The sequence below is a fragment of the Falco punctatus genome (assembly GCF_963210335.1).
Source record: "Falco punctatus genome assembly, chromosome: 9".
In the NCBI taxonomy this organism is placed as follows: domain Eukaryota; kingdom Metazoa; phylum Chordata; class Aves; order Falconiformes; family Falconidae; genus Falco; species Falco punctatus.
The window spans coordinates 11,325,641-11,342,359 of record NC_137589.1 but is presented as its reverse complement, the minus strand read 5'-3'; the positions used below and the strand labels follow the sequence as shown (position 1 = coordinate 11,342,359).

The 16,719-nt window shown below is 41.5% G+C and overlaps 1 protein-coding gene across 2 annotated transcripts in view; it reads right to left on the bottom strand.

Moving 5' to 3' along the window:
* SH2D4B (SH2 domain containing 4B) overlaps positions 1-16,719 on the bottom strand; it is a 111,785-nt gene that overhangs the window by 48,068 nt on the left and 46,998 nt on the right. For both annotated transcript variants that reach the window (XM_080400918.1, XM_080400917.1), the window contains 2 exons: positions 3,788-3,947; positions 2,524-2,671 (listed from right to left, as the gene is read on the bottom strand). In XM_080400918.1, the coding sequence (XP_080257044.1) occupies positions 2,524-2,671; positions 3,788-3,947 (308 nt within the window). The remainder of the gene's footprint in view (positions 1-2,523; positions 2,672-3,787; positions 3,948-16,719) is intronic.

Genomic DNA, 16,719 nt, shown 5'->3' with positions numbered 1-16,719 from the left:
TGAAAGGTACATTTCTTTGTGATTTCAATGACTTCAGTCATACCTCAGTACATTCATTAATTAATCTTTTTCCCCAACACCGTAGTTCTTACCGCCTTTTGTAGTTCGAGGCAGATGCCAGAAACATAACTTTCCTGTTTCCCTGTCTAGGTACCTTTCCACTCATTCGGCTTGTAAATATTTCACATGCTTTTTCCGCTGCACAAGAGTAGTTATAAAAAGAGTAAAATGGGAAGGAGAAGGAGAGCCAAGTGAGCTTAAATAAGCCAGCAGACAGAGGTTAACAACTCCCCCACACTAGCCTGTGAGATCCACTTGTCTTTGAAACGCCTTTACTGTTTCTAAATAGTTCTACAGCACCACGTACAGGATCTGCTCTTCCAAGACCAAGGAATAGCTAAGCTGCTTTTCTGAGTGGCAAAGGTGTGGTGTTATAGTACCAGGGATCAACCCTGCATTTGGATCTCTGCTGGTGGAACCCTATGTTAGCCCAAGTCCCTTCTAACAGATCTCAAGTTATAAACCTAATTGAAGACCCAGGGCTGGAATTGTAATTAGACTATGTTGTTGTATTAATACAGAAAATGCCAGGAGAGCATGCTCAATAAAGGTGCATTTAAAAAAAAACAAAACCCGCTGCATAATATCTTGTTTTCAAACTAATATTTGAAGACAAAAGGTTAATTTCTGCTGGGTCTTGCCTTAAAAAATTTCATCCATTTATTTAATCTTTCTGCAAATATTCTCTTCAAATTTTTGACTTAAAGGAAAAAATAGGGGGAAAAAAAGGTTTCTGTTTCTTTGATAAAATAAAGATGTTGGCAACTTTATGAACAGGACTAAAGAAATCCTGGCTGAAGGTTAGTATTTGAAATTCAAAGTAGAAACTGACCCAAATTCTCATCCCACTTAACAGCAATGCAATTCTTGCTCCTACCAGGCACACAGCTGGATGGAGGATACCTGCTCACTTCCTGAGAAACAGTGGGAACACAGATCACTGCGACATTGCCTTTCCACCAGTACAAAAATGAGCAGAATGTGGTGCTATTCCTTTTAAATTGCATCAACAACTGAAAGACTAGTTTCCCTTAATAGAGAATTATGACTGCTGGCCACTAAAAGTCTCGCAAGTTGCTCATTCTGCTTTTTGAAAAGTCTTTTTGAAACAGAATAACAACAGTGAGCTTGTGGACATTTACCCCATCAAGTGCACTGTAAATCAACCACAGAGATATAAGTGAACAGTCTTTGTTCAAGAGGGCTTTGCTTTCCGGAAAGCAGAGAAAAGAGCATTTAATTAGTTGCTCTGCTCATTATTCATACATTAATAAAGCACTTGAAAGGTATAGTTTCATTACTCATTGACATCAAATTTCAAAGGCCCTGTTCTCTCCTATGAATTCAAATTAATCGTGCAAAGGTAAATCGGCAACTTTGTGCAGAGGAGGCTACAGGAACCGCCCTTGCTTTGTGCTACAAAACCACCTTCAAATCCCAGGCCACAATTTATAGAATAACAAGTAAGTTGCTGACTCTAGTTTGTAATCAAACTGCATAAATTTAACACCGAGTTTTTCAGCATTCCTCCCATCACAGAGGGACAAGGGAGGAGGCTATCCACACTTTCCACACTTTTAATCACCATCTCAGGACGGGAAAAATGACATAGCAAGCTGTCAGCAGGGCAGAGGCGTGTAGACATGAGTTACTGGATGCAGATCTCCTAGGAGTCATATTTTGCTACAGGCTTTCTCCATGGAAACCCAGCCTCACTAATCTTGTGCAGTCCCAGTGTGCACATCCCAGACTCAGAACTCTCTGATAATTTCTCTGCACACTAAACCAATTATATTTTATTTTCCCATTTTTAAACAATTTTTTATCTTTATAAAGTAATATGAAAAGGGAAGGCAAAGGCCATCTTTTCCTGTTTAGTTTTCAAATTGTTTTTCTCAACAAAAGAATGTGAAAAAAATATTATTTCAAACAAACATTAAAATACTATAACGGAGCCCATAGAAAATTCATGATGAAGTCAGTAAAATCAGACAAATTAACTTCTCCCCACAAAGCCGACTGGGTTTTTCCCATCTGTTGATTAGGAGGATCCACCTCTCATTACCTTAAAGAAAGTAGTGACAAAATTTTAAAGTTCAATATGTGAACTCACCCAAAATACACAAAATATGTTCAAGCAAACTAACTTTAAATGAGACGTTTCACAATTGTACATTTTTCCCCCCAGTATGACTCACTCGGCACAGCTGACTGAACAATCCTGTTAATGTGTGAGCTGAATAACCAGTTTGATTGTCCTGACACTTTTGAATGAGATATATAATTTTTTTGCATCACTCACCCAGCTGTTCTGGTGAACACCATGTAGCTATTTGTATATTCCAGGATGAAAAATTACAACTCTGGGTTTTAAAGCTTATTAATAAACATGCACTGAAGGTGACAAGAACTTTGAAACTATACAAAAAGACTATTAGAAAAGCTAAAGTACTCTGTGCAAACCTTCAGTTCCTCCTGAATTTTTTCCTCCTCCAATTTGGCAGCTTTCCGATCTTCTATTTCTATTTTCCATTTTTCTGCCACTATTCTGGCTTTTTCTTGAGCCATAGCATCCCGGAATTTCTTTGTTATTTCAGCCTCCTTTTGTCTCCTTCAGAAAAGAATTTGAAAATGAAAATAATTTAAGACACTGATTTTTTTTTTTTTTTTAATTGAGGATCAATACTTGCTCACTGGTTGCAACAAATAATTAGCACAAGACTTCATGGAAACATAAAAGGAAATACTTAAAATGTATTTAACAAGAGACCTACTTCCAATCAGATTTGAGGAAACTATCCCGAAAGCAGACAGCCTCAGTTTTTGATAAATGACTAATTAGAAGAGTACCTTCTAAATTAGAGAAGTAGTTTGCGGATGTTGAGTCATACCCTATATTTTTCCTTCCCTGGCTGAAAATATAGATTTTTCTGTCAGCCTAGCAAAGCATGATTGGGAATGTATTGTCTCTCAAATATCAATGCAAATGTCTGCCAGATTTTTACAGTAGATTGTTTATTAGTACTGACAATGTAAAAGGAATGCAGAGCACAGGTTGAAGCTTCTAATCCCTGCTTCAATATGCAATCACTATAATCAAGAAGAATCTCCTATGAAAAAGAATAATACAGAATAGTCTGACATTTAAAGTGTCACTTTTCAGCGCTGCACTACAAAAGGAAGCACGGGAGGCAGGTGGCCAACTTCCTAACCATATCAGGCATCCAAACACTTTTGAATCTTTCCCAAAGCTTGAAGAGGCCCTGCTGGAAATACCAGCAGGGCACTTTGTGTAATCAGTTTCTGAACTGCTGGGATAAGAATTAATACAAGCAATATGTAAATAAAACCAATTTCAAAAAGGACTTTATGTACCAATACCCATTGTGGGCATAGATGCGCAATACAACAAACATACCTAATTTAATCATCTCAAACACAGATTGCTTTATTTTTATTTATTTACAAACTGGTCAATGGTTTAGCAAAATTCCCCGAAAGAAAAGTTTGCTTCACTTTTTTTGCGGAAGAGGATTTTTGTTTTTCAGTATTCAACAAAAATGAAATTCATGTTTTTCCCGTGCTGAAAAATTGCCAAAACAAGTGAAAACTAATGTTCACAAAACATACTTACCAGTTTTACCCACCATTACCTGCTGCCTTTCTACAAGGCCATGTCTCCCATTATGCCAAGTGGACCCTGAATTCAAGATTCTTAAATCCTCACCATAGTTCTTCTGCCTCCTTCTGCGCTTGTTGCCTGGCTCGCTCTGCTATGAGCTCCTCTGATATCTGTTCATACGGCTTGTCGCCGGGGGCTTCTCCCATAACCCAGACCCAGACCTCACCATCCTTCCCACGCAGCCACTGCACATGTTTGCTGTTACCTGCAACAGCCACCAAGAACAAACCAAAAATATAAATACTACCTCAAATTCTTACATAAATGTAGATGAAAAGACGGGAAATCTGCAATTTGGAAACGATAAGCTTGCAATTTACAATTCAGAAGAACACATTACTAAGAAGTGGATGAAATCTTCAGATTCGAATAATCTATCATGCTGGGGAAACAAAAGGGTTCGTACACTCCAGATCACACAGTATTTAAAGACTTGCTATCATGCAAAAATAAGAAATTATTAATTCTGACATGCATTTCCCAGAATTTAGGTATTATGATCCCTTTTTAGTTGTATTTTCTTGCTTCGCTCAGCAAAGGATATATGAAGAGAATGGAAAGAGATGGAGCAACAACAATAACCAGTGACATTATGTGACCAGCAATGCTTCAGCACATAGGGATTGTTGATGGCTGAGCTTATAGAGACTTTATCAGAACCCCTGCCAAAAATTCAGGATTTCATCTCCCACAGTGTGAAGGAGGAGTTTCAGCAACCTGCAGAGCACACTACTCAACACTGCAGAGGCTTTTCTGCTCAGGTAGGCAACTGAAAGGGATTAAGTTTCTGGTTCAATTTTCATGGAAGACACCATGCAAAAATCTACAGTTACTGTGTTGATAGAGTGATTTTAAAAATACCAAAAAAGCCTGAGTGCTCTTTACAAAACAGACTATATTTGATGAATGTCATGTCCAAGGACCAACTACAGGACTTCTGCTGACTACAAAGAGCACTAAAATCACAGAATCATTTAGGTCGGAACATAGCTTTAACATCATCAAGTCCAACTGTTAACCCAGCACTGCCAAGCCCACCACTAAGCCATACCTCTCAGCACCACATCTACACATTTTTTAAACACCTCCAGGGAGGGTGACTCCACCACCTCCCCGGGCAGCCCGTTCCAGTGCCTGACCACCCTTTCGGTGAAGACATGTCCCCTCACACCCAATCTAACCCTCCCCTGGTGCCACCTGAGGCCGTTCCCTCCTGTCCTGTCCCTTGTTCCCTGGGAGCAGAGCCCGACCCCCCCTGCCTACAGCCCCTGTCAGGCAGCTGCAGGGAGCGATAAGGGCCCCCCCGAGCCCCCTCCTCTCCAGGCTGAGCCCCCCCAGCCCCTGCCCAGCTCTGGACACGCTCCAGCCCCTCTGCGTCCCTCTGGCCGTGCGGGGCCACAGCTGGACACAGCGTTCCAGGGGCGGCCTCACCAGTGCCGAGCGCAGCGGTAATCAATAGATTAGATTCTATCTGAATACATTTTAAAAGTCATATAAATTACCTGACTTCATGTCGTTTGGTCTTTTCCTTCTGCTTTTATATGTATAACTATCAGATACTATGCATTTTAGAGGATCATAATAAGGAACTGATATAAAGATCTCTTATGCATCCATTTTTGGTATTTTATTTCTCACAAATCTGTTAAAACTGCTCTTCACGAAAGGAGATTCCTCCACAAAGCGCATTCCCAAAAGAGGCAATGGATTTATTTTAAAGAACACACACTAAAAGGCCATAAATGCTTGACAGATCATCTCACTTCCTTTATACTACGGTACACTAGATTTCCCCCTTTCACCCAAATACTGAGGGCAGCAAATTGTGCATCACCACATAGCTTCTAAAAGGCATCTTGTCACATTTGAAAATATGAAGAAATGGACAGTCCACCATTTTCCCAGGGATTTTTTCTTGGACGTTCCTGGAAGAGTTAAAAGAAACCTTGTCCTACTTGAATGGCCAGTCTTTGCTTCTGCTCTTTCTACATCTTTCTCTACCAGCATCAGCTTAGCTGCTCTCACTTTCAGCTCCTGTTGTTCTGCAATAGGACAGTATCCATTTAACCAGATTAAGTTTCCCAATACACAATCAGTAACATGCTTTTGACATCCCAGACTGAAGAGAGAAAACTGCAGGAGGGAATGATGCAGGGCTGTTGACAGCAGGCAGTGCCAGTGCCAGCCCACATTCTCAAGTGTTGACAGTACGAACTGAAGGCAACAAACATATCAGATCTCTCAATGAAAGCTAATATTCTATATCAAATTTGGAAATGTGATTTATACAAATTCCCAGCGTTGGCCTAACAGTACTGACTTCAAGGGGGGAGTGGGGGTGGAAATTTAAGCTAATGTTTTCCTTCAGTAACTCTCAAAACCATTTGCTCTTTCACAGTCTATCAGATTATGTCTCAGGTTAATGTATTTTATTGTGGTTCCTATTCTGTACATTTCTGTGTTCCTGTCAACACCACATTCATGTTGTACTTTTTGGATACAACATTTGAATGCTGTCTGCTGAGAACTGACTGGCCATATCAGTATTTGCCTGCAAGGTTTTCACCTCCTGCATTTTATGTTAAAGTATCTTGACAAGTATGGAATGATTTCCCAGGAGTACTGATCCCACCTAACCAGTGGCAGGTTTTCTTTTAAAAGCAGCCAAAGTTGTGTTTCCTGGAAGGAATCTGGATATTCTAGTTGTTCCCTTTTATTTAATTCTTTAAAGAAAACACTGCAAACATGCCTCGTGTTAATTTATTTGCATCATAAGTGGTAGATAGCAAATACTTCTACTGTTCTGAGACAACTTCACTACTTCTGCTCATTTATGAGCTTACCAAATGGAAAGAAAATAAATAAACCCCTCCTCAGGTAAGCAGGTAAATTTTATCTTTGCTCCTTTCCAGGTTTTCTGTGCCAGTTATTAACAGTTCTCAGAGGTGTTACTTAGCCATTACTACCCAGCTCCATAAAACAAATAGCTGATTTGCAGACATGTCTTGAGAAATTGTTCTTTTTCTTCCTTTTAAAACAATGGATCTCTCTTCTGAAACTACAGACACTAGATGTATAAACTCTTCTGAAAACATCAGTATAACATATTGTTGCTTAAGCACTAACTACTGTATACTACAGTACAGTATACTACTGCATACACATCCATAGCTCAAGTTGAAAGGTAATAGCAGTATCAAACAGTCTGCAATTTTAAGCTTCAGCATTAAACAGACATACCTCCATACATACAATTTTAAAGCAATTCAACTTGAGTACATATGCCTTTATTCCATTTTCTTCTTTAGACAAAGAGAACGTTTTTTCACAACCAACCACCCTTTCTAGTATACTTCAAGAAACAACTTCCATTCAAATCTTCCCTTAAACCTACAGAATCACAGAATAGGTCTGGGTTGGAAGGCACCTGGAGCAGGCTGCACAGGGTGGTGTCCAGGCGGGTTTGAGTGTCTCCAGAGAAGGAGACCCCACAGCCTCTCTGGGCAGCCTGTTCCAGGGCTCCGTCACCCTCAGGGGAAAGAAGTTCTTCCCCATATTCAGAAGGAACCGCCTGTGGTGCAGCCTGTGCCCGTCGCCCTCGTCCCGTCGCTGGGCACCGCTGAAAAGAGCCCGGCCCGTCCTCCTGACACTGGCCCTTCAGGTATTTGTCGGCATCGAGAAGATCCCCCCTCAGCCTTCTCCTCTCCAGGCTAAACAGGCCCAGCTCCCTCAGCCTTTCCTCCCCAGGGAGATGCTCCAGCCCCCTCAGCATCTTCGCAGCCTCCGCTGGACCCTCCCCAGCAGTTCCCAGTCTCTCCTGAACTGGGGAGCCCAGCACCAGAGCCAGCGCTCCAGCTGTGGCCTCACCGGGGCAGAGCAGAGGGTGAGGATCACCTCCCTGGGCCTGCTGGCCCCGCTGCCCCTAATGCCCCCAGGGCACCACTGGCCTCCTCGGCCACCAGGGCACACTGCTGGCTCGGGGGCAACTGGCTGCCCAGCAGCACTGCCAGGTCCCTCTCCCCAGAGCTGCCCCCCAGCAGCTCAGCCCCAGCCCGTACTGGTGGTGGGGCTGTTCCCCCCAGGTGCAGGACCCTACACTTGCCTTGGTGGAACTCCATCGGGTCCCTCCACACCCAGCTCTCCAGCCGGCCCAGTCTCGCTGAACGGCCGCGCAGCCTTCGGGTGCACCCGCCGCTCCCCCAGCCCGGCCCCTCAGCCTTGCTGAGGCACCCTCTGCCCCTCGCCCAGGGCGCCGGTGGAGAAGTGGAACAGGGCTGGGCCCAGCGCTGACCCTGGCAGCACCGGAGCTACAGGCCTCCAGCTGGGCCCTGCGCCGCTGACCACAGCCCCTGAGCTCTGCCCTCCGGCCAGTCCTCGGCCCACCTCACCGCCCGCTCATCTGACCCGCGCTCCCTGAGCTCACCCGCAGCCGTGGTATGGCAGACCGCGTCACAAGCCTTGCTGAGGCCAAGGTAGACAACACCCACCGCTCTCCCCTCATCTACCCAGCCAGTCATTCCATCATGGAAGACTATTCGGTCGCTCAGCCATGATTTCCCCTTGGTGAATCCATGCTGACTACTCCTACGCTCCTAAAAATTTGGAGAAAAGTTTTACTGTACATTCTGATCATAAAACTTGGTAGTTTCTTAGCACAAAATAACATTCAAAAATGAGTGTGCCAGAAAAGAAGTACGCAGCTCAGGGAGAAAATCTGGCACTGTGCAAATGGAATTCCTGCCATACAAAAAGTCTTTGCAGCTTGCAGAATCAAGTTCACAGTGGTCAGTGTCAGCTCTGCTAGGCTAACGATACTGGGTTTGCACTTTTAAATTGTAGAACCAATTGCAAAATCTGAGCTGAAAGTACAGAAAATTATTTTCCTTAATAGTTTTAGGATACCAGTGTTGTCTGCTTTGCAAGCAGAGTATTACCACCATTGAGGGCTGCTTATAATAAAATAATTTCTCCTTTAAGATGACTCTCAAGTATTATATTCTTCTGCAAAATAAGACACATTTTGTTATATAGTTAATAAAATTAACACACTTTATTTACAAATAAAACAGAAATAGGGAAAAAAAAAATCAATTAAATCTAAAAGGAAGAGACGGGTCCTGACTAAACAAATTTGAAATCTAGGTGAGGAGGAGGCAAGGGAGCCTTAGGTTTCCTGCCCAGAAGCAGGCTTCTAAGCCCAGTCACAAAGGCTAATGCAGAGTCAGGGAATAAAAATTAAATCTTTGAACCCCAGCCTTGTGCCTTGACCACAAAAGTACTATTCTTTTTCCTGGAGACACTGTGCCAGGCTGCAAATATTACTGCTATTAGGAAGCAGTGGACATCAAGATTAGTCTGGATTTGAAATGAAAGTGTTTCAGAAACAAACACTTGCTTTATCAGGAAAACGTACTGAATAATTTACCAAGTCTTTTCCATCTCTATTCTTCAAACCAACAATTTACCAGCTGTAGTATTCTACCAGTTGGTTTTTTTTTTTTGTCTGAAACAACACTGCAGCACCACAAGAAGGCAACATCAATTTTTGCAGTTCTTTTCACCTGTAGCTCCTTCATGAATTAGGACCTCCCATGGAGTTCCCCTAAATGTATATCTGTACTGCTTTAAGACATGAAAATTGGTTTCTGGATATTGCTCCTTACTCCAGACAAATGCAAAATCAGATACCTCCAATTTGCAGCACAAAGGGATTACAGCAAAAGCCTTCTTGGAGACCTACACCTTGAACCAACAGCAACACAAATGCACACATATAAACACACATAGTCAAAAATAAGACTAGAACATGTTTTCTATTGTTTTGTATTTATGCAGTCAATTCTATAACAGCAATTAAAGTATAAAACAATGCCCTAGAGAGCAACAGTAAACCCAAGGCTCTCACCTGTAAGAAATTATTAGTCTCTACCAGCAGCACTACTAATCTCATACACACTCCAGCAGTGCTGGAGTGCAACTGTGCGTTGTGCTACATGGCATCACACACTGCTCTTGGCATTTCTGCTCCCCTTCAGCAGTCCCTGGTGTAGGCAGGGTATCCTGGCTGCCACAGCTGACCACTGCCACCCACCTTAGGAGAGAGAGGAAAAGCAGCACCTGAAGGTGCTTGGGAGGGCAAATCCTGGCTGCATGCAATGCTCAGGCTAAACCAGGCTCCAGCTCCAAGCAGCCCAGACTTCCACACCATGACTAAGGCTTAAAAGAAATGAAGTTGCACAAAGGAGAACTGGGCCTTACGCTGCCTCTTCTAACCAGGACAGAGGAGCAGAACCACAGATTGGGCTTGGGATTTCTATGGGTTTGGCTTTCTGGGTTGTTTTTTGTGGTATTGCTTTTGGGTTATATCTGGCTTCATTTTCACATGTGCTTCTAATTAAAAGTGCTTTAAAAAACAACAGTAATCAGAGCAAATGGAATACTGTTGGAGTCAGCTTCCTTCCTCCAAGCTTGTTCGTCGTTGCTTTAACAGTTACAGCATCCCCAACAATTCCCATTTGTGATCCAAATGGTAGTGTTTACAAGGGAACCACTGCAAGGACCACTAGATGCCTGACTTGGTGTGAAGGCTCCCAGCTGTGCTGTCACCCAGCCACCCTGCCTGCTCAGTCCAGCAAAGCACCAAGCAGCCCTGACTGCCGTCACAGGGAGCAGTACAGGCTGTGCCAGGTGTAAATTCAGAATATTGGAAGATCATTGATTTATAATCTCAGAAACGTGGAATGGCATTCAAAGTCTGCTGAAACTTTCTCAAAAGAGCCTGCTATTTCCATGAACAGTTGTTTCTCTGAGGTTGGGCTTCCCACCATAGTGCTGCTTGGAAGCTACAGATCTCTGTGATACCAATTGACTCTCCTTCCTCACTTGCTGGAAAGCTTTGTAGTCATACAAATATCCTTTGACTCTCTCTTTAAAAAATATTCCTTTTCTTTTCTCTTTCTGTGCTAGACAAGGCTCTTGAAACTTATTCTGCATTTGAAAGAGGCTGCCTAAGCATTCACTGCTGACATCAAGCTGAGCAGCCTGATCTCCTTTTGTCATTCAGAGATAAACCCTAGCTTGTGGAGTCTGGTTTGTAAGGGTTGGGGTGTTTGTAAGGTTGGGGTGTTTGCAAGGGTTGGGGTGGTTTTGTGCTTTTGGAGTTTAGATGTCTGGTATACTTGGGCCTAAGCACAGTGTGTTTTACGTGAGGTTTTACCCTTGGCTCTCCCAGAAAGATATTTTTGTGGCTTCTTCAAAGTAGAAGCTTGAATTTTGATCGTGTGCAGAGTAGATGAGGTTCCATTCGGTTTCATTAGCTGCAGGACATGTGTTACAAGCACATTGATTAGGATGAAAATGAGAAACCTTAGGCTGTTCTCAGATCCTTGAGCTTACCCTGTACAAGTATTTTATTTATTTCTATTTATACTAACACACACATACAATTTCACGTCTTTGTAAGGAGAAAACCTAGGAAATTACTGTGAATGCTTCTGAGACTGTTCAAAGGACAGAATGCACTTTTCCAAACATTAGCTGCTGTAAATCTATTAAAATACATATAGAATAATTAGATCGTCATGATGAAAGTAATGAAAATAACATAATGCCACAAGCAACTGAAGATCTGCTATAACTAATGCTGTGGTCTGCCCCTGCTAATACTCAGAGGACCGTGAACTTCTCTCAAAACCCCGGTCACTTCGATTCTTAAAACAACAAGAAAATGGGGGAAAATTCTGAACTTCTCAAGCATCCCCCCAACATTTCAGTTTGCTCACCCTCCATTTTCAACACTGTTGTGTGCCTTTCTAGTTAAAGGAGGATTCGCAGAAGGAGAAAGAAATTCAGCTGATTTATATTAATATATCAATAAGGGTTGCAGGATCTCAGCATCGCTGAAAAATCAGCCTTCATGGCTCTCCAGATGCTTCCTGATCATATAACAAAGTCAATCTTCTGTTTATGGAATTACAAACTGTTACCATGGAAATAATTATGCTGCAATACCCCTGCAGGATCAAATAAAGGAAGAGTGACTGAAGACAGCAAACATTAAGGGAGGGAACAGTTACTCAAATAAGACTATGGTAATTAAGAAATGCAGCAAAGATAACTGTACATAACACTCAGAGGTAAGTGGGCTTGCCTTACCACATGGTATGCATATATGCAATATGTATATATAGGTTTGCATACTGTAAACTAAAAAAGAAGGAAAAAAACCCAAAAGAAACACAGAAATGAAGTATCATTTATGTGCTCTCTATCTAGTACATCCCAGGTATTTTCCTGGCTCCCTGGCCAAAGCACGCTGTTACATATAACAATTTTGTAGTTTGCCCGCCTTCACCAGGGAGTTAACGTTCAGAACTCATTCTTAAAGATATTGTTCTAACTCCGTCTACAATCTAGATGTAGTCCCTCGTCTGTCCATTTTAATGACTTTCACTATAAGCAGTATAAAAATGCAGATACACATAAGATTAGCTCCAAGGTTGTAAAATCATTCACATCAGTATCATTCATTTGTTTTGTTTTTTTCCTACATTATAAAAATTAAGTCAAGAACATAGCACATTAATTTCTGATTCCTGATCCCAACTGTCTCTCGTAAAGTGTAAAAGCCAAAAGGCTTGGTTTCTCACACAGAGCTGTCACAAAGCATCCAGGTTTTCCCACTGCTAGAGAACAAACAAAAGTCTGCATGGCTACTTCAGGGTCTGCTGGAAACTCAAAGCAGAAGGAAAAGGGTTCTCTGTCTAAGACTGGACAGAGAACCATGGATCACTTTCTGCACCAGACTCCCTTACTTAATGCAGCATGGCAGGTTTGCACCGACTCCTTTTATCAGGCACACAGGACCACAAAAGCAGGGAGAACTATATCACTGCATTGAGATTTTCTAGCACCACAGCACATGAGCGGACTTAGAGGTTATTGAACCACCATCAGCATCTGGCTAAATCCACTGCTGACTTGAATACAGGGAGTTTTCTCATGTCTTCCACATCCTACTATCAAAACCTGGTACCTCTGTCCTTGAATGTTTTAGTCATTTACGCTACAAGCTGGCAAAATCAACAAGGAAATACTGAATTAGCTTGGGCGAATCCTCTTCTCCCCTTAGCCACAGTACTGCTCTTTCCGTATCAAGTATTCATGAGCTTGCAGACAGTCACAACCTCATATCATTACCAGAGCACCAGTATGTACAAGAAAGCCCATCTAACACCACTGTGTTCAGACAGGCTGAGGAACATAATGCCATGGAGAAACACGGGAATGCTCTCCACGCCAGTGGCTCAATTAACCCAGTAGCCTCTCTCAGCAAACGGCTGATGCCAGATGCTTCAGACAACAGGAACGATGAGGATCACACGCATGCAAGAGAAACCTCCAGTGTAATACGGCCCAGGTAGCCAGCAATATTCTGCTTTCACTTTTCTGCAAAACAGAGAAGTCAGCTGCAGGGCAGGATATAAGACTAAAAAGCAGAGACTTACAGCTAATCCTAAGCAAGCAGAGAAGTCCCTCTGGATTTGTTCCATTGGGTACGTATTTAGGTCATGCGGCGGTTGGAGGTCTCTCTCTAGCCCCAGGTTCAGAGAAGCGAACAGCTGAGAAGCTGCTGTTTAACTGTACCTCGGTGCGCAGCCACACTGAGCACGAGCTCTGAGCCACTGAGTTCTGGCCCCAAGGAATACAGCACTAACAAAACCGCATCATATCACAAGCTGCTATACACGTCGCGAATGTTACATTAAAACTTTTCCAATGACTTCAAATCAGTTGGTTTGGTCCCCTAATAAAAATTATTCTAAAGTTCCTGCTGATGTTTTCCTGTTCCAACTCAGATACAACTGAAAAAGTAAACAAAAGATAGGGCTTTACAGAATTCCAGACCACGTGCAGCCAGAAATTTCAGAAATACTGAAGCCTGATGTCTCTGTTTAGACCCATGCCCAGTGATACAGAGAAAGATACAATGACCACTGCCAGGAGCACACCTCTGTAGGAGATAAAATCTTAGCTAAGCATTACCAGAGTGTGTGGAGGCCCTAGTATAAATGAAGAATTCATTTCTGAGTTCAAAAACATAGAAAAAAATGTCACTGCTTGTACACCCACTAACACTTCACACACACTGAAACACACTCCCACTCGCTGGCCTTCACATGTGACACTGATGTATCCTCCAACCACCCACTTGTGATATTTGAAATACTTGTTTCCAAATAGCTTCATCTATTCTCTAATGATTTTCTAACACAAATGCCATTTAGATAAAGAAATTATTTTCTAGCCACAATGGGTAAGCCTACCTAATTTTCTCCTAGCTACTCTCGTTAAGGACAGGTAAATATAAGTGTTTACAAATAGCTCCTCCCTGAACATCACAAGCTGCAGTTCCCCATGAGTAATGTCAAAATAAGCAGCAGCAGACCAGCATTGTCTTCCCTCCCGCGTGGATGTCCTTCAGCTACCTAATGCTCAACAGTCTTTGAGATCTCATTTTGGGGATGCTGACAGCTCTGGATACTGCATCAGGATCAAAATCAAAATTGGCACAGTGCTTCGCTTACTCCTAACTCAGCTATACTGGGTAAAGGGCTCCTGCCTAATTAAGTAAACATGTTTATTTGCAAATGGCAAAGCTTCCTGCCAGTCAACTCTCAGCAAATCCCAAGGGGATCTTGAAATTTTGAGGAGACTTCCCTTAGTGATTTTAGCACAATAAGAAAATGCAATCTTATTTTATTACAATGAAAATATGTTCCTGAGTTCCAGGAGTAATTTGTAAATGAACCTGAGATGGACCTGCAAGAGTTCAACTCACTTGTGAAGCCATTTCAGTACAAGCCAGCAGTCATGATTTAATTAAAGCTAAAAAATACCTTTTTTTTTTTACCTTGAATAAGTTCACTAAACACTGCACTTTTGGGAGGACCCAAATAATGCTCAGAATCTACTAGTATTTTTAGGTAAGGTACAAATGTAGGCGAGGTACAAACAGCAAAAGTCTGGGAAGGGTTTATTCAGTATCTTCTACAGGAAATATCTCACTCTGAAGTGACATTTATCTATTGTTCCCATTTAGACATCAGTCTGTGTTTCTAAAAAGAGAAGGAAATTAACACTGTCAAATAATCTGAAAACATCTCATTTACCCGCAAAGTGAAACAATTTTTTAACATTGACTCATTCTGATACAAATTTCAATTTTAACCTTTCCTCAAGACACATGGAACCAAACAATCCAAATGGGAAAGCACAATTTAGCATTTACTGAAGGTGACTAATACTATTTTCTTTAGAAATTAAGAATAAGACTAATTACACACAGACTGTTAAGCTATTTAACTTGCTAAACACTCTCAGGAACTTACGTTGGTTTTGTTTTCTGAGAAGCAAATTTCATTGCACTGAATAGGATGTTTATGGACAACCTGCATTCAGTGGTGGTTCTGTATAAATCACTGCAGATACTGGTCCTTTCCTAGTTAGTTTCCAAACAATTCAAAAGAGCATTCCCTAAACCTGCTGATGATTTTACCTGTAGCACAAGGCCAATCTGATCTGAATACGCCACTTTTTACCTCCCCAGCTCTGCACTTGTGGTTTCTGTAAGACAACACATCTAAACCTGGCACAAGAACCCTTCATCCCTCAAGTCACTGTAGAGAATCAAACCCGGATTCACAATCACTGCTCTGTTTCAAAAAATCCACCTCTTCTTCTACGCTGCTGGGGTCACACATAGCATTGCAGGTAAACTCCTGAACTGACTGAGGTTTGAACCAGTTGGAATATAGGACTCCACATCAAGCCCAAGCACTTTTTGGAGCATTTTTAATTGGAGAAGTGCCTGTTGTCATTAATTCTTTTTTGTTCTATCTCACCCTATCCCATCCTAAAGAGGTGAGGCAAAGTTCTCGTATATAGCTATTCAAACTATGAGGAAAACAGAAGGATTTGAAAGGTAGTCCTACACGTATAATTCTGATCAAATTAGTAAAAACTTTATTTTCTACAAATGCTATATTCATAAACAACATACACATTTTTCTGTCAACTAGAAAAATTCAGAAACTCAGCACAACATTAGAGAGATTAAAGTCTCACCTCTGTGTTTTACTACGTCAGGCTACAAAGATCTTTATAAAGCCAGAGAAACTCTTGGCTTTAACAAACCAGCATGAACATAAAACCCGTGTCATGCAGTAGAATGTCAATGAAACTTGCAGATGAAACTGCTCAAATCCCTCAATTTGAAAGGAATATAGGACATGTAATTGCAGTAGCTCTAAATTTTCTGGTAGCCACTAATTTTAAACAGGAATAAAAATATTCCATGTTCTATACTGTGTAGCAGGGAGAGAATGTTTGGAAATTCACTTATACATCAATGGAAACTGAAAACTAAGCAGCTTCAAGGTCCAAAAAATGTTGATGCCAAATGTCTTTTAGGGGGAAAAAAATAAATCACATATTTTAAGATAGGAAAGGATTATTACAGTCACCTACTCTGACCCTTTGAATCATCCAGGCAAAAATACTGCACAGTAATTCTTACCTTACACCAGTAATCTCTGGTTGACTTTTTTGCCTTTTTTCTTTTTTTATTTTAAATGGGAAACTAGCTCCCCTATGAGACCATTTACCATCATATTATGGAACTATGCAGTAGAAATCAGTTACAAGTATCTGTAGAGTTAATGACCAGCATGCCTAAAGATGGAAATTACCTTGCAACTCTGGCCCACATCAGTTCATGGAAGTCAAAATATATTTTTAGTGGAACCAAATGCCTGACTTGCACATCTAATTCCAATAGTCCTCTCTACAAAAAAAAATAAATGGTGATATCAGCTCTTTAGTATAGTTGTGAAGGAAGTAGAAAGTTTCTAACAGTGGGCAAAAGTCAAACCTAAGCAATACCTTAAACTGCCAATTTAAGAAGCTAAAATGGAACT